The 14,521-nt window shown below is 32.6% G+C and overlaps 6 protein-coding genes across 6 annotated transcripts; 4 read left to right on the top strand and 2 right to left on the bottom strand.

Moving 5' to 3' along the window:
- Positions 1-579: 579 nt before the first annotated feature.
- PDP3 (Pdp3p) lies at positions 580-1,518 on the top strand (the record flags this gene model as incomplete). The annotated part of the gene is made up of 1 exon (XM_041551509.1): positions 580-1,518. The coding sequence occupies one exon, from the start codon at positions 580-582 to the stop codon at positions 1,516-1,518; it is 939 nt and encodes a 312-aa protein (XP_041407443.1).
- Positions 1,519-2,194: 676 nt separating this feature from the next.
- On the top strand, positions 2,195-2,776 carry KABA2_07S00220 (pyridoxal 5'-phosphate synthase; the record flags this gene model as incomplete). The annotated part of the gene is made up of 1 exon (XM_041551510.1): positions 2,195-2,776. The coding sequence occupies one exon, from the start codon at positions 2,195-2,197 to the stop codon at positions 2,774-2,776; it is 582 nt and encodes a 193-aa protein (XP_041407444.1).
- A 155-nt stretch (positions 2,777-2,931) lies between these two features.
- Positions 2,932-3,897, bottom strand: NBP1 (Nbp1p; the record flags this gene model as incomplete). The annotated part of the gene is made up of 1 exon (XM_041551511.1): positions 2,932-3,897. The coding sequence occupies one exon, from the start codon at positions 3,895-3,897 to the stop codon at positions 2,932-2,934; it is 966 nt and encodes a 321-aa protein (XP_041407445.1).
- Positions 3,898-4,393: 496 nt separating this feature from the next.
- On the bottom strand, positions 4,394-6,343 carry KABA2_07S00264 (uncharacterized protein; the record flags this gene model as incomplete). Its single annotated transcript, XM_041551512.1, has 1 exon — positions 4,394-6,343. The coding sequence occupies one exon, from the start codon at positions 6,341-6,343 to the stop codon at positions 4,394-4,396; it is 1,950 nt and encodes a 649-aa protein (XP_041407446.1).
- Positions 6,344-10,649: 4,306 nt separating this feature from the next.
- On the top strand, positions 10,650-11,990 carry TIF3 (Tif3p; the record flags this gene model as incomplete). Its single annotated transcript, XM_041551513.1, has 1 exon — positions 10,650-11,990. One exon carries the CDS (start codon positions 10,650-10,652, stop codon positions 11,988-11,990), a length of 1,341 nt encoding a protein of 446 aa, XP_041407447.1.
- A 618-nt stretch (positions 11,991-12,608) lies between these two features.
- On the top strand, positions 12,609-13,997 carry RIF2 (Rif2p; the record flags this gene model as incomplete). The annotated part of the gene is made up of 1 exon (XM_041551514.1): positions 12,609-13,997. One exon carries the CDS (start codon positions 12,609-12,611, stop codon positions 13,995-13,997), a length of 1,389 nt encoding a protein of 462 aa, XP_041407448.1.
- Positions 13,998-14,521: the final 524 nt, after the last annotated feature.

Consider the following 14,521-nt stretch of genomic DNA (forward strand, 5'->3'; position numbering starts at 1 on the left):
AGTGAAAACTTCTCACGAAGCAAATGTCTCGTTTGATCGAAATTTTTTTACATTCGGCCGGGTTATTAATTTTGCATGTATGGTACACACAAACAAATAAAAACAGGTGAAGTTGGTCAATAACAAAAAAAAAAAAGAATGTGATGTTTAGGAAGGAGGCAAGAACGAAAAACCAAATATTCAAGTAGTTTTTTTACGAATAGAACAACAAACAATACAAAAGGTGATTGGTTTCTTAGAACAAAGCAATAGTTCACAACAATTGGATTATTATTATTTATTTCTACGCTCTGGTGAGTTGTTGTTATTGGTCTGTCTGAAAGAACCTAATTTTTTTTTACTTCCATTCGCTTTCTCCTTAAGTTCATTAAAGGTGGATCGCATTATACATTGACATCGTTTGAGGTTTGATTCACAAACGGAAATTGTAACATTTAATTTCAGGAAATTCCACATCACGACTATATTCTTCAAGAAAAGAAAAGAAAGGGAATTAAGAACTGTTGTCACTTTTTTGCATAGTTCCCCTTTTATGCATCTTAAAGTTCAAATTATTTCTCGAGATTATTTAAAGTTAAAATGTCTACAGAATTCAAAACTGGGGATTTAGTCCTGTGTAAAGTCGGTGCATTTGCCCCTTGGCCTGCAGTTGTTTTTCCTCAAAGATTTTTGAGTCCTGATGTATATCGTAAACGTAAACGGAACTGTGTGGCAGTGTGTTTCTTTAACGATCCAACATATTATTGGGAATATATACATAAATTGAAACCATTATCTGAAGATATCATTCAAGATTTTTTGACTCAAAATAGTAATGCTCATCATGGTGGTAAACATGCTGCACCCAAGGATCTTTTAGGTGCTTATAAATTAGCAGATAAATATGTTTCATTGAGAGTCTTTATGCGAAATAAATTTAGGAGTGAAAGTAGATTAAATGAATTTAACACAGAAATTATGGAGAATGGAGAAGTCGAAAGTGGTGAGGATCCATTTTGGGGTAAAATTGGTGATGATCGGAATGTAAAGGAAGATATTAAACCAACTTTGAAAATAGTTACTGATGATAAAGACCAAATAAAATCTGAATCAGATCCAGAAAATGATAGTAATGTTAAAAATGAATCTGATTTGATTAATGGAAAACCTTTTCAAAATAATAATATGAGTTCTTCTAAGCATAAATATCATAAAAAATTGGATAGAAACCGTCGGATCGAAATCACAATGCTATTCCGCCGTAGAATGCAAAGAAATCTTATCCAAAGAAAGACGCCGCCAGGACCAAATGATATTACAGAAACTCATAAACTTCTAGAAAAGGTTATTGAAAATTTAGACAATGACCCACCATTCTTCGATGAAGAATGTTTAAGGAAGAGCAAACTTTACAAATTGTTAAAAGTAATAAATTGTGATCCGAAATTGAAAGAATTCCATCCGGCATGTGAAACTATCTTAACACATTGGATCGATACTATTGCCAAAATTAAGAAAGGTAAAGAACGAGTAGATTGATAAACAATGATAATAAAAGAATAATGGTAAAATATTGATCGTATTATCAGCAATTGTTTGAAAACAAAATTTAAACCCGCTTATTACTTTATCGAGTAACCCCTCATCATAAAACGTCCCGTATGCATTTCTCCTGTAAAGTGTATCCATCTATTATCTTTATAACAAAATAGAAAACGATAGTGCACGATATCACATTGCGATATATATTCTTTTGTATATTATTATATGTGTTTGTAAAAATAGTAAATAACAAAAATAAAACCTTGTCCACTTTTTATTTGTTATGATGTGAATGATACGGAACACGGAAACTTTCAAATTGCGTTCTCTTCCGTTGGATTTGTCAAGAAAATTCCATTTCGCCTGCGTTATTCATATATATGCATATAAATATTAGATGAACTAATTTATAACAAACAGCTTACAGGTTAATTGGAATATAAGGGAAGAGCCGTCGACCAGGTTAGTTCAGAATTAGATTGTGTTTCTTTGAAGTACTAATATTTTTGAAATAGTAATAGAGTCCGTACATAGTGTGTTTTTATTAGTTATTTGGTATATCGAAGCTTTACAATTTGGTGATCGTCCACCAAGTGTCATTACATAATACAAAGAATATTGATTATATTTAAATTATAATAGTCTTTGGAGAGAAAACGTGTTACAAAAGACAATGTATGGGAAGCTACCGAAACAACTTCTTCATTTGATAAAGACATCAAAGTATGTACATATAGCCACATGTGGTAATGATTGTGCTCCATCCGCATCCCTTATGAATTACATTTATGTTCCAACTGATTCAACATTTGAGACGAGGGATAAAAATGATTATATCATTTTCGCAACATCAAGAGACACGGAGAAATACATGAATATCCTAACAAACCCAACGGTGGCATTATTGTTTCATGATTGGGTCGCTGCAAATAATTTATCCATTCGGAAGCATAGTATCAATGAGTACACAGATGAAACCGCTAATAAGGAAAAATTAGAGAATTTTCTCGATGAATTGGACGATTCTGAATTAAACCAAATAAGTGCCACAATTAAAGGCGAAGCAGATTTTATAAACCCCCTGGGACCAGAATCAAAATATTATAAGACTTTGTTATTGAGAGCTAACCCTGATGCAGATGTGTTTATTAATGGAGAAAATACTATTCTGGTAAAGGTTAAAATGATCAGCGCCAAGATTACAGACAGTAATAGTAATACAGTTACATACGATGATATGGGTAGAATAAGATAGCTCGATAGATAAAGGAGAAAAGAAACAACTGTGAAATAATCCGCGAAAGTTTATTATGAATGTCCATGTATTTACTTTAGGATTATTGTGCATGATCTAACAAAGGATACGATCCATTTCGACCTAAAATGGGGGTTATTTCATTGTTTTTAATATCATCTGGAGCTAACATTTGAGTTGTCTGAGTATCTTGAAAAGTCAACCCTGACAGGTGAAAGGTTATCTGTGTCAATGTTCTCATTAGTCATCATATTTTTATTGTCATCAACACTTTCAGAACGATGTCGATCGATATGTTTGTTGTAGGCTTTGCCTAAATTCGGCGGATTTAATAATGTATCCTTTTTGGTGTGTGTTCTGGCATTTTCTAACTTGTAGTCATTTAATTGTAATTTCAATTCATTTATTTTTTTCATATAATTTCTATTTTTCTCTAAAGTAAAATTAAGTCTTTTTTTAGTAACTTCTAACTCAGAAACTGTTGATTTCAAATCTCTTTTCAATAATCGATTCTCGTTCTTTAACAAAAATATTTTATCATCGTCGATACTTCTAGGTGATATATTTTCTTTGAGGACTAATGCAGGGTTGAAACCTTTGGATCTTCTTAGATTTTGTAACTGTTCTTTATCATATTTTAATTCAAACAATTTGGAACGAAAGGCCTTACTATTTTCAATTCGTTGTTTAATATTAAGGTACGAATTATTAGAATTGATATTTGAATTTTTTCTTCGTACAGTTATATTATAACATGATTCTTTCAGGTTTTCTAAAGTCTCTGTATCATTTGAAAATATAGAAAATAAGTAGTCTTTCAAATTGGAAAATTTTCTAGAATATCTTTTCAGTGATCCACTCATATTACCATTTTTGTAAAAGATCATTTCATCATTCATCGAGGATCTATTATCGCGAAATTTTTTATTTTTGATCACATTGTTGGCTGTAGATTTCTGAATTCTATTTCTTCGAGAATTTGCTCTAATTGAATCATATTTTGGAGGTATATTCCTTGGTCGTCTGGTTTTATATGGTTCGTAAGGCACATCAGCTCTGCCATTCTGTTTGGAGGAGTCATAAAAGAAGTTTTTAGTTAACTCCTGTATAGAACCCAACATAGTCATAGATAGTTCGACTGTGTGTACAAAAAAATATTATTTATGTGTGAATGTGATTCGTTTTTATGGAGAATAATAACAACTTTATTCTTCTTCCTAATCAGTACTGGAAGGTTGAGTTCTTCTTATTTTATCATACTGTATTTACTTTTCAATTCTTTTACGCGATGTGTTTACAAAGTTTAATTTCGCGAACTGTTGAAGTAACATCAATTACCTATTAAATTGCCAAGTCATAAGTTAAATAACAGATGTTTTATGGAATGGTTATTTTTCTTTTGTCATGTAAGGCGAAGATATGTAGTTGGGAATAATTCATGAGATTATGTTATATGGTTTTATTCTGATTAGAAATATGTAGAGCAGGATATAAATAAATGATTAAATTTACATAATAATGTTCCGTATGCAGTTCTATTATGTTATATTATCATAATGCAATGAGTTAGTGAGATATTAATAAAGTCTGTATTGTTCTCTCTTAACATTCAATTTGTTAGCTAGTAGCTCCTGCTAGTAGTTCCTGCAATTCAGGACCAGTTAGCGCATTACTAGCACAGATATGCTTTGCAATTCTTTTATTTCTGCCTGAACCTTCACCGATAACTTGACCGTCACTTTTCAACAAGCAGACAGCATTAAAGAGACCAGTGTCTTCATCTTGGTAAACACTATAATCCGGTGTCTCCTTGATAGAACCTAAAATTACGTAAAGCCTTTGAGTAGCTTCCTTATCACATTCATTGTCAGTTGTCACATTGGTCGTTTGAATATGTTGTGACGTTACCTGGGAAACTACCGGAGCTTCCGTATTAATGTAAGATAGTTTTAGTGGTGTTTCATTAGTTGCATTAATCGCATATTTGGAAGTAGCAAGTTGGACTGTTTCAGGCATCGTTGAAGCCGTGGTGCAGTTAGTGTCATCATTTGATATATTTACATCGGTATTGGTTATTTTCGCCTCAAAATTTTGACCAGTTGTCGATTTCGTATATGAAACAGAATTTGTGGTATCTGAGTTTGCTGAAGTAGACTGGGATGGTCGTGTTGATTTGGTGATTTCAATTGGAGCTGAATCTTCAACCTTTGTTTTGTTATTCATCACTTGAGAAACTGCATCGGTAACCAATAAAGAGAGTTTGGATGAAAGATTATTCATAACTTCCTCTGTTAACTTATTAATATCATAGTTATTATTATTGTTGTTATCAGTGGATTGGGTTTCTATATTTACCATTCCTTGAGTTAGCTGGGCAGCATTTGCTTCAATTGGTACAGCGGTGGATCTTTTAATATCCTGGTTAATATACATAAAATTACTCGTATGGCTTTCCTCGTCATCTGTATTTAAAACATTGTTGATCTGGTTGGTTTTCGATAATTCCTCTCCTAAGATTTTTGCTCTTGAGGAATTATTTTCTAATTCAAATGGACAGTATTTCTGTAATAAGTCATGATTGTCAAGTACAATCATAGCGGCTCTTTGTTCAGCTTCTCTAATGTTGTGGCCTTTACCATAAGCCAAGACATTTGGACCAAGCATTGCTCTTACTTGGAAAGGAATTGAAGTATTCAATCTTTCATAAGTCAATTTCTCATTAATCGTATTAAATTGGAACAATTCTGCTAATTCCCCTTTCGCATTTCTATTCAATGGTTTCTTAATCATTTCTGAACCAAATTCTTTGAACTGTTCTTCTGCTAGGAAAGCAATCCAATCCTCGATTTCTTTTAATTCATTTCCAAATCTATCAACAACAAGAGCACCAATATAAGCTTCAACACAATCGGCGTAATGTTTTGAAACTTTATCCTTTATTTTCATTTTACTTGTTGGAATATTAGCCTTTAATCTCTCTTTGAACCCCAGTACATCAGATAATCTAGCTAAGTTACTATTATTAACAATGGAATCCTTCATAGATGAAAGTTTACCTTCATCAGCATAAGGGTATTTCTTGTAAATAATATGAGCGACAAATGCACCTAACCAACTATCACCTAAAAATTCTAATCTTTCATTACACATGATGGTCTTTTCAGTTTCCGTAAGTTGGACGTTCATATTTGGATAACTTCTATGAATGAACGCTAAATTTTCCAATTTAGGATCAGAAATTACTGGATAATAAATAAATTTGTCGACTGGATTTATTTCAACGCTAAATTTAGTATCTTCCATTAAATTAAGGATATCAAAGGAATCTTTCTTCTCTATCAGTTTGCTGGATATAAGCATTGATGGACTCTCTGCAATAGCAGTAGAAACTGGTGTACCTTCAGAAGCTAGCTTACACAGGTCTGCTGTTGTTAATCCATAGTCATAGATGGTCTTCATACATGCTTGTAATTCAGCACAAGCGGTTTGTACTTTATAAAATTTTCTAATATTCGTACTATCGTTTGGTCCTGAAGTATCATTTTGTGAAACTTCATGGTTATTCATTATGATGGTAATGACTATATTGTGTTCAAGTGTTTGATTCTAATTATAATATATGTATATATCGTTTGATACGCAAAATAAGTAAATTACCTATGTACAGACACAACTCAGATATTTGAATACGAATAAATAAGTATAGTTAAGGGGTAAGCTTTATGCAGATCAAGTATTTCTTCCTCTATGATGCTCTTCCCTACCTCTAGGAGGATATACGTTTCTGTAAGATAAATAATTCACGATCCTTCCTAAATGTGAAAAAATATGATTTCATCGAGGTCGTCACCATTGATCTCTATTTTTTTATGTCAACGCACGATTTGGGTGGAGGAAAGAGTCAAAGAAAAGATTATATACTGCGAAGGATTTATGGACATTGCTAATATAGTAAAGGAACAATAGAAGGAAGAGACAGAGAGAGCTGAATAGGAGGAAGTACTGATACGTTTTATTCCATTCTATATACTCATTTAGATATCAGGAGGTTAATGTTGTAAGCTGCTTAAGTATGGCTATGGTATGTTTACATTTCAAACGGTTCATACGTCGCCGTTTTCTATAGTGAGTGCAAGGGGTGATATTCGGCATAGACTAAGTACTTATTCCAAATTTACCTGTTATATTCTTGAAAGAGGAATCAATAGTTACTCATATATTTACTGGTGCTAGTATATTGTATGTACGTATCTGAGGTTTTGTAGCTGAAAACTGTTATCAGGTTCTTCTGTTCCATATTGCGTTAGATCGGGAAATGCTGGAATTTTCCCGATTAGGTAATACCATATTGCATCATCGCTCAAAATGAGGAATAAGGGGTGGAGGATAACGATTATAGACATAAACAAATTATTTAAACAATTAATTTGAACAAATTAACTTTCATCAATTGTTTCATCAATATTCGAAAAGAATCGAAAATTCTGTTAATGTTTTCTTTCGCAAGGACATCTAGATATTCGGGACTTAGTTTGCATGAAAAAAGGAACTTCTAAAAAGGTTATACCAAAAAAACATAAGACAACCACAATTAGTAAGATTACTAAAGAATTTTTGGAAAAAATATTTGAAAAGAAACAGTGGATCATTAGGGAAGAAAGACAGATTGTGGCAATGGAGTGTGGTATCACACCATTACAAGTCAGAATATGAGTATGTTGTTACTTGTATACATTAACTGCTCATTATTACATGTTACTAACAATATCATACATATATATATATAATATAGTTTATGGTTAATTCTTATTGGATAAAGAAAAGTCAATTGAGATATCGGATTACAAATGAGGCGTATTGTTAATGTTGTATATCCAACAGTCTTTTTATGATTTTTCCTTTCTCAATATTTTTGGGTCATCCTTGGTTTGGTTCTTCTTCTTTTCAGGAGTCAAAGTTTTATAAATTTTACCCTATATGACACAATGCTGTTCAGTGTCATTGATTAAACATGAAAGTGTCTTCTCAACAATCTCGTCGGATTTTTTGCTTGGGAAGAAGTCATCCTTTATTTTGTTAATACTGTAGATAGCAAGTATATAGTTCAGTACACCTTTCAGTGTAATGATTTAGTTAAAATATCAGACTCACTGAGAGTTAATGTCATAAAATTGTCGTATTTTTTGGTGCTAGAATCCTGGTGAACAATATCCTAATGGGTAATGGATTGGATTGGGTACCACCTCTCTTACCTTAAAAGGCATTTGTGTCAAAAATTTCAAGAGCTTCTTAATTGAAGACAATTTCACAGGTACCACCATTTAAAGAACATTTAATAATATCAAGAGGACTGGACATGCAAATGAAATGAAATAAATACTTCCTCTTGATAAAGCACGTGGTTCTTGATCCGAAGAGTGGAAGAACGGTGTCCAATTATTCTCCGAGGTCATCATAGCACGTCCAAATATCTTAAACTTCATTAATGGATCGGCTTTTCTGTGTGGCATGTAGCGAAGCATTCTTCTCCTATTTTCGATACCATTGGTGTATGTTAAACAAAATAACCTGTTTCTCTGTAGTGTTTGTCCTTCTGATGATCACATGAGAATCTTCTGAACGTTTCTAGTCATCATTGACTCCTAACGGTATATCAAAAACTGTAGGATGTATTACATAATACATTGACAAAATAATTTCATATTTAAGAATTTGTTCTTGAAAGAAATTATATGAACTGACCAACTTTTTAGTATTGATTCGTCAGTATTATAACTATCACATCTATCCTTCAATTCCTTTGATAACCAATTATTATATAAAATAATTGAATGTCGTTCTTTTGAAGTACTTTCTCTTCCAAATATTCGGCAACACCTTTTATGATAATTCTTCACATTGTATTTGCTGATTATATTCTTTACGAAAATTATGAAACTTTGAAATAGTATGTATTTTATTGTTTCATGTCGTACGTATATTTGATATTTGATTCATGTTGTTATTACTTTGCTTATAAATGTTTGGGTTTATTTAGCTACAACTATCTTCTAAAATCTTTTAGATAGTTTTGTCTAAACGTGATGTTAGGAAGTGCAACATATCTTACTTGAAATAAACGTGGTTGTAAACATGTCGTTTTGAATTGTCTGAAGTATTTCTATATTTAGAGCATTCACAAAGGCAAATAACGGATCTACCTTATTTTACTATACGTAATTTTCTTAACTTTAATAAAAAATATTGTTGCAACGCCGCACTTCCCTTTACTTCTAAACAAATAATGTGTATGTTGTCATGTTTTTCCAGTGGAATTATTTCAGGATCTGGTGAGGGCACAATTCTTCGCTGTGCCTATAAATTGGTAAAACAAACAAAAATTGGATCGATTAGCCTGGAGAACTAATCTTTGAATTGTTGTGTTTCCCATGGGAGTTATACTCTTGTGTTGGGTTTGAAACATTGAAAGGTAGGCACATTTCGATTTTGACCTGATTCAATTTAGATGAAACATATAATGATTGAGATTACGTTGTCAATATGTTACTCAACTTGATATTAACTTTCTATCCCTATAGAAAAGACAGTTACGATAGAGATTTGTTTTACAGTTATTATTATTGACACCAACATATATATAAGGGAATCTTCCGTCTCATTTGCAAGAGTATTATTAGAACGGTATGCGCACCTTGAATTGTCTAAATATAGGTATTCCTAGATAGTAATTAGGTGATATTGATTCAGTTTTTGCAGACTAATATATTTTTATTACTAAAGGCCATGAAATTACAGGTATTTGTGATATCCTGAGTATATTACTACTATTGTAGTATAGAAATCCTTGCTAAAATAAAAAAATGTAGTATTTTTTGTACCTTTATATAAATATATGTCTTGCCAACTAAACTTAAAAGATCCAATTACCCAAATCGCAATAAACAAAAAACCTAAAGTGATAATCAAACTAAAAACTTAAACCATGGCCATTCTTAAATATAATTACATCTTGACGACAATTATTTGTATCTCAAACATTTAATTTCTTTTTAATTACTTCCCTCTGTCATATTTTAAACAAGATTACTTAATTATTACTACCAAGTTCACCTAATTAATTCACCTACAAAACACTCTATTACATCTCCACCCAGGTAACATACACCCAAACGGATGCAAACTAATATCAGTAGTTCTAAGCTTCCTATAATATTAGTATAATATTAATATAACAAAAACATAACGTTGTAAATGTGTCACCCTGGCACACCAGAACACATGGCACACAACATCCCCTTGTACGGAAGACATCACAAACAACGAACAGTGAAAATTTTTTTACTGAACAAAATTCCCCGACTCTCGCCGTTTGCTGAAATAACCTCATCGCGCCTGCTCAGTTTCGCTTGAATCCAACGACAAAGCCCAACAGCTAAATAATAATTTTTGCTTACCGTAAGGAGTCCTCAATACTAACGATGAATGAAGCTTTCTCTCAACAATTAGAGACCATCTTTCTCGTTTTGGAAACATTAGCTTGGATTAACATCTGAGATTTTTTTTTGACAGATTCACACATTAATACTCTTATTTTAATTAATCTGTTTGATCTCTTATCAATAGTTCATTTTTTTATTTTAGATAAATATATTTTCACTTGGTTTTATGAAAATTTTATCTTGATGTAAACTCAGTAAAGCTTTGCTCTTAACAACTCATCCTTACCTAATAGAGCTAACAGTTTATAGATAAATTTCCTAAGATATATATCTATTACTGTTTAATAAAATTCCTCATTGTTTACTTTTTTTGAAATTACAGATAAGTAATAACTTCTTCTAACTAGATTTAAAGAACAACTACAACAATCAAGATGGCTCCACCAAAGAAAACCGTTAAGATGGATTTGAACTCCTTCTTGAATGATGACACTTTCACATCATCCTGGAGTGAAGATGATGTTGATTTAAACAACATCAGAATTCCAATTGAAAACACCTCAGCTAACACCATTCCTCTAGAGGAACTAATGGCTGAAAGAAAAGCCGCTAATGCTGGTGGTAACTCTTTCAACCAAGGTGGTAGAACCGGTGGTCATTTGGATCCTGCCTTAGGTGGTAGTGGTAATGGTATGAGAAGAGCTCATGAAGAATATCCAGTTCCAAACGAACCTCCTTACAGAGCCATTATTAATAACATTCCATGGGATATTAGCCCAGAAGGTGTCAAAGCTTGGGTTGAAGATGGTTTAGCCAAACCAGACTCTGTTGAAGACGTCGATTTACCTGTGAATGTATCTGATCCAACCCGTTTAAAGGGTCTTGCATTCATCACCTTGAAAGAACGTGAAGATTTAGTTCAAGCTTTAACTTTCAATGCCACTAAATTGAATGATAGAACTGTCTACGTTTCTGTTGCTGCCCCAAGAAGAGGTGGTTTCAGATCTGGTGGTGGTGACTTTGACTGGGGTGCCGCTAGAGGTTCTAACTATGAGGCCTCTGGTCCTGGCAGAGAAGAACCAAACTTGGATTGGGGTGCCGCAAGAGGTTCTAACTTCCAATCCTCCAGACCACCAAGAGAAAGAAGAGAAGAACCAAACTTGGATTGGGACTCCGCTAGAGGATCTAACTTCCAAAACTCTAGACCTCCAAGAGAACCAAGAGAACCAAGAGATGAACCTGAACTAAACTGGGATTCCGCTAGAGGATCTCATTTCAAATCTCATGGTCCACCAAGAGAGCCAAGAGAAGAAGCCAACTTGAACTGGGATGCTGCCAGAGGGTCCAACTTTAAGGCTCAGAGAGAACCAAGAGAACCAAGAGAACCAAGAGAAGAACCAAATCTAGATTGGAATGCCGCTAGAGGTTCAAACTTCAAGGCTCCAAGAGTTCAAAGAGAAAGAACTAACGAACCTGAATTAGACTGGGGTGCTGCCAGAGGTTCCAAATTCCAAGACATAAATAACAAAACCAACAACAACAGAAGAAGAAACCAAACTCAAGAAGAGAAACCTGTTGAAGAGAAGAACAAGATCCAAAAATCTACATACGATGTTCTAAGAGATGATGATAAAGATGATGAAGAGGAAGAACAAAAGGCGCAACCAACTGAACAAACCACCACTAACGATGTTAATGAAACTGCTCAAAATGTTGCTGACCTATCTGTTGAAGATAACAACAATGATGAATGGGAAGTCGTTGGTAAGAAATAATTAAATGCAAAGTTTTGTTTAAAACAATGAACCATTTTCTCTCCATTCGTCACAACCGCCCATTTTTAATCAATTACAAAAGCAAAACAAAAAAAATGAAGAACTGGTTTCAATTTTACTAGTTTATGTTATATTAGAATTAAAATTAAATATTTTTTATTATATAGGGCATTTAAAAGCCAATTTAATAACAACCACACGTCTTAAAAATTAATTAGTAGTAGTAGTAGTAGTAGTAGTACAACAACAGAATATTAATCACGCCAGAATCGTAAGATTATAAATAAACTTTCAAGAGAAAACATATCTCTTTACAGACTACTTCCATGACATAGTTTCAACTTCTTGAGAATGAGGTTCCTGTTTCCTTTCTAAATCTATTCGTACGATATCGCACTGTTTATTTTTTTAAAAAGGAAAATATACAAGAATTTAAGGCTATACTTATATTATTGCAAATAAACAAATATTTCATCGAATAATATATGTCGAAACTACTAAATGAAGTCAAGATTAATTCTATTTTTCCCTCTTAGGTAGTTTAACATTAGCATAACTTATTCGTACTATTCGCTAGGATAATTACGAAAAATAATTACACCATCAGATGTTTAAAATATGGATCACATAGATAATGATTTTGCACCAATTCGGAAATCCAATATTACTGTGAAATATGATAACATAATAAAGGATGTTAAGACGAATCATGATCAAATGAATATATTAAAAAATATTTCGCTAGTATATGGCACAAAGATGTCCTCAAGTAAAAGAAAAGCAATTGAATCGAGGAAACGCCCAAGTGAGCCACATCTTAAAAAGAAAAAAATTAAAGTGAAATCAGAACCTTTTCAAGAAAATAAGTTACCTTGCCCTACATCAACCAATGGAGAAAATGAAATTGCGTCATTACCCCATTCTGTCGAAATAGAATCCATCATAAAAGAGAATAGTCCAATTAGAATACCTTTATTTCCGACGAAAAGATACTCAAAAACTAGCACTAAGAGAAATACAACTTATGAATATAATGCCCCTCTAGTAACACTTACGGAACCAAGTAATCTGTTTGTGAAAAAACTTAAACTTGACCTGTTAACAAAATTGAGTCCTAGATCCAATTGTGGGTCTCCAGCATATTTTTCTGAAACTGATGAAACATTAACAAAAATCATTGATAGTAATCTCGAAGGAGCTCCTTTTGATAAACCTATTACTCTAAGTGGGAGTTACAGCTATTCTTATGAATTATTTCAACGTATTTTCAGAAGAGAATGTCTAAAATACAATATTCAATATATCAAACTCTCTTTATGTCCATTAGACATAGAGAACAATCAAAGGAGCAAGGAAAGTAATTGTGAAATTGTAGTTGCTAAGATGAAAATACGATTTCCCAATGAGAACATGAAAAAATCCTTCCAAAAAATATTTAAAGAGTGGTTTAATCTGAGACAAATATTGAAATCCCTTTTAAATGTTATTACGATGTCAAACCGAGATCTTGAACATAAATATATCATATTATTCTCTTTGACAGACACAAGATACCTTAAGTCCCCACTTACGAGGTTGCGATGGAAATTCATAAAAAATTTCTTGACATCTATTAATGTTCCCGCTCTCATGGCTTGCTCACATCATATCATCAAAAATGCGCCATTGGAACCCACTTCATCAGAGAATTCCGATAATTCTACAATTATTAATGTACCCTCTCTAAAGTCACTGCCTGAATTTATTTCAGAATTGTCAACTCTTTTATGCCAAAAAGATACATCTACTAGGGACGTCGAACTTAACGACATGTGGAACAGAAAAATATTGACAAATTTAAACGATAAAAATTCGGCATTGTACACAGAAGTGCAGAAGGTATATAACTATGGAGAAGGGCCATTAAATTGTGTGGAACTAATTATAGCAAATATTATAAATTGTAATGACTTATTTTCTACCTTTCATGTCTTGGACCAAGAATTCAACAGGAATGTAGAAGACTAAACTGAAATCCATTTAGACCTATTAAGTAAATAAACTAATAACAGTTATTGATATTTTGGAAATATCGAATAGTACTCTCTCGTATTATCATCGACAACTCTAGGTTCTTAAATAAAATAAAAGGATCTAGTAATATGGACTTTCGGCTGAATGATCTTCCATTTTTAGAACATAATGAAATGATTACCAGCTTTGTCCGCTTAGGTAAACTTTGAAATGAATTGTCAACAATTTTCGGCGATCCATATACAGATATAATGCATTACTATAGGAGTTGATACAGCCTTTTAATTGAGACTAGAATTTTGTATCATTTTTTGTTTTGAGGTTCGGATTATTTTCAATTATACAACGCGCCCGTTGTTTCACATTAAAACGTCACAACAAGGGCCATGGAGATAGATAGTATTAATCTTTCGGTTACTAGGGAATGATGAAGCATTCTACTACAGGTAATCTAATTGAACTCCCATCTATTAAATCAGTCTGATCTTATCTGTGTACATTGAAGTATGTACCCATAT

This window comes from Maudiozyma barnettii, assembly GCF_903064755.1.
Source record: "Maudiozyma barnettii strain CLIB 1767 genome assembly, contig: KABA2_07, whole genome shotgun sequence".
NCBI lineage: Eukaryota > Fungi > Ascomycota > Saccharomycetes > Saccharomycetales > Saccharomycetaceae > Maudiozyma > Maudiozyma barnettii.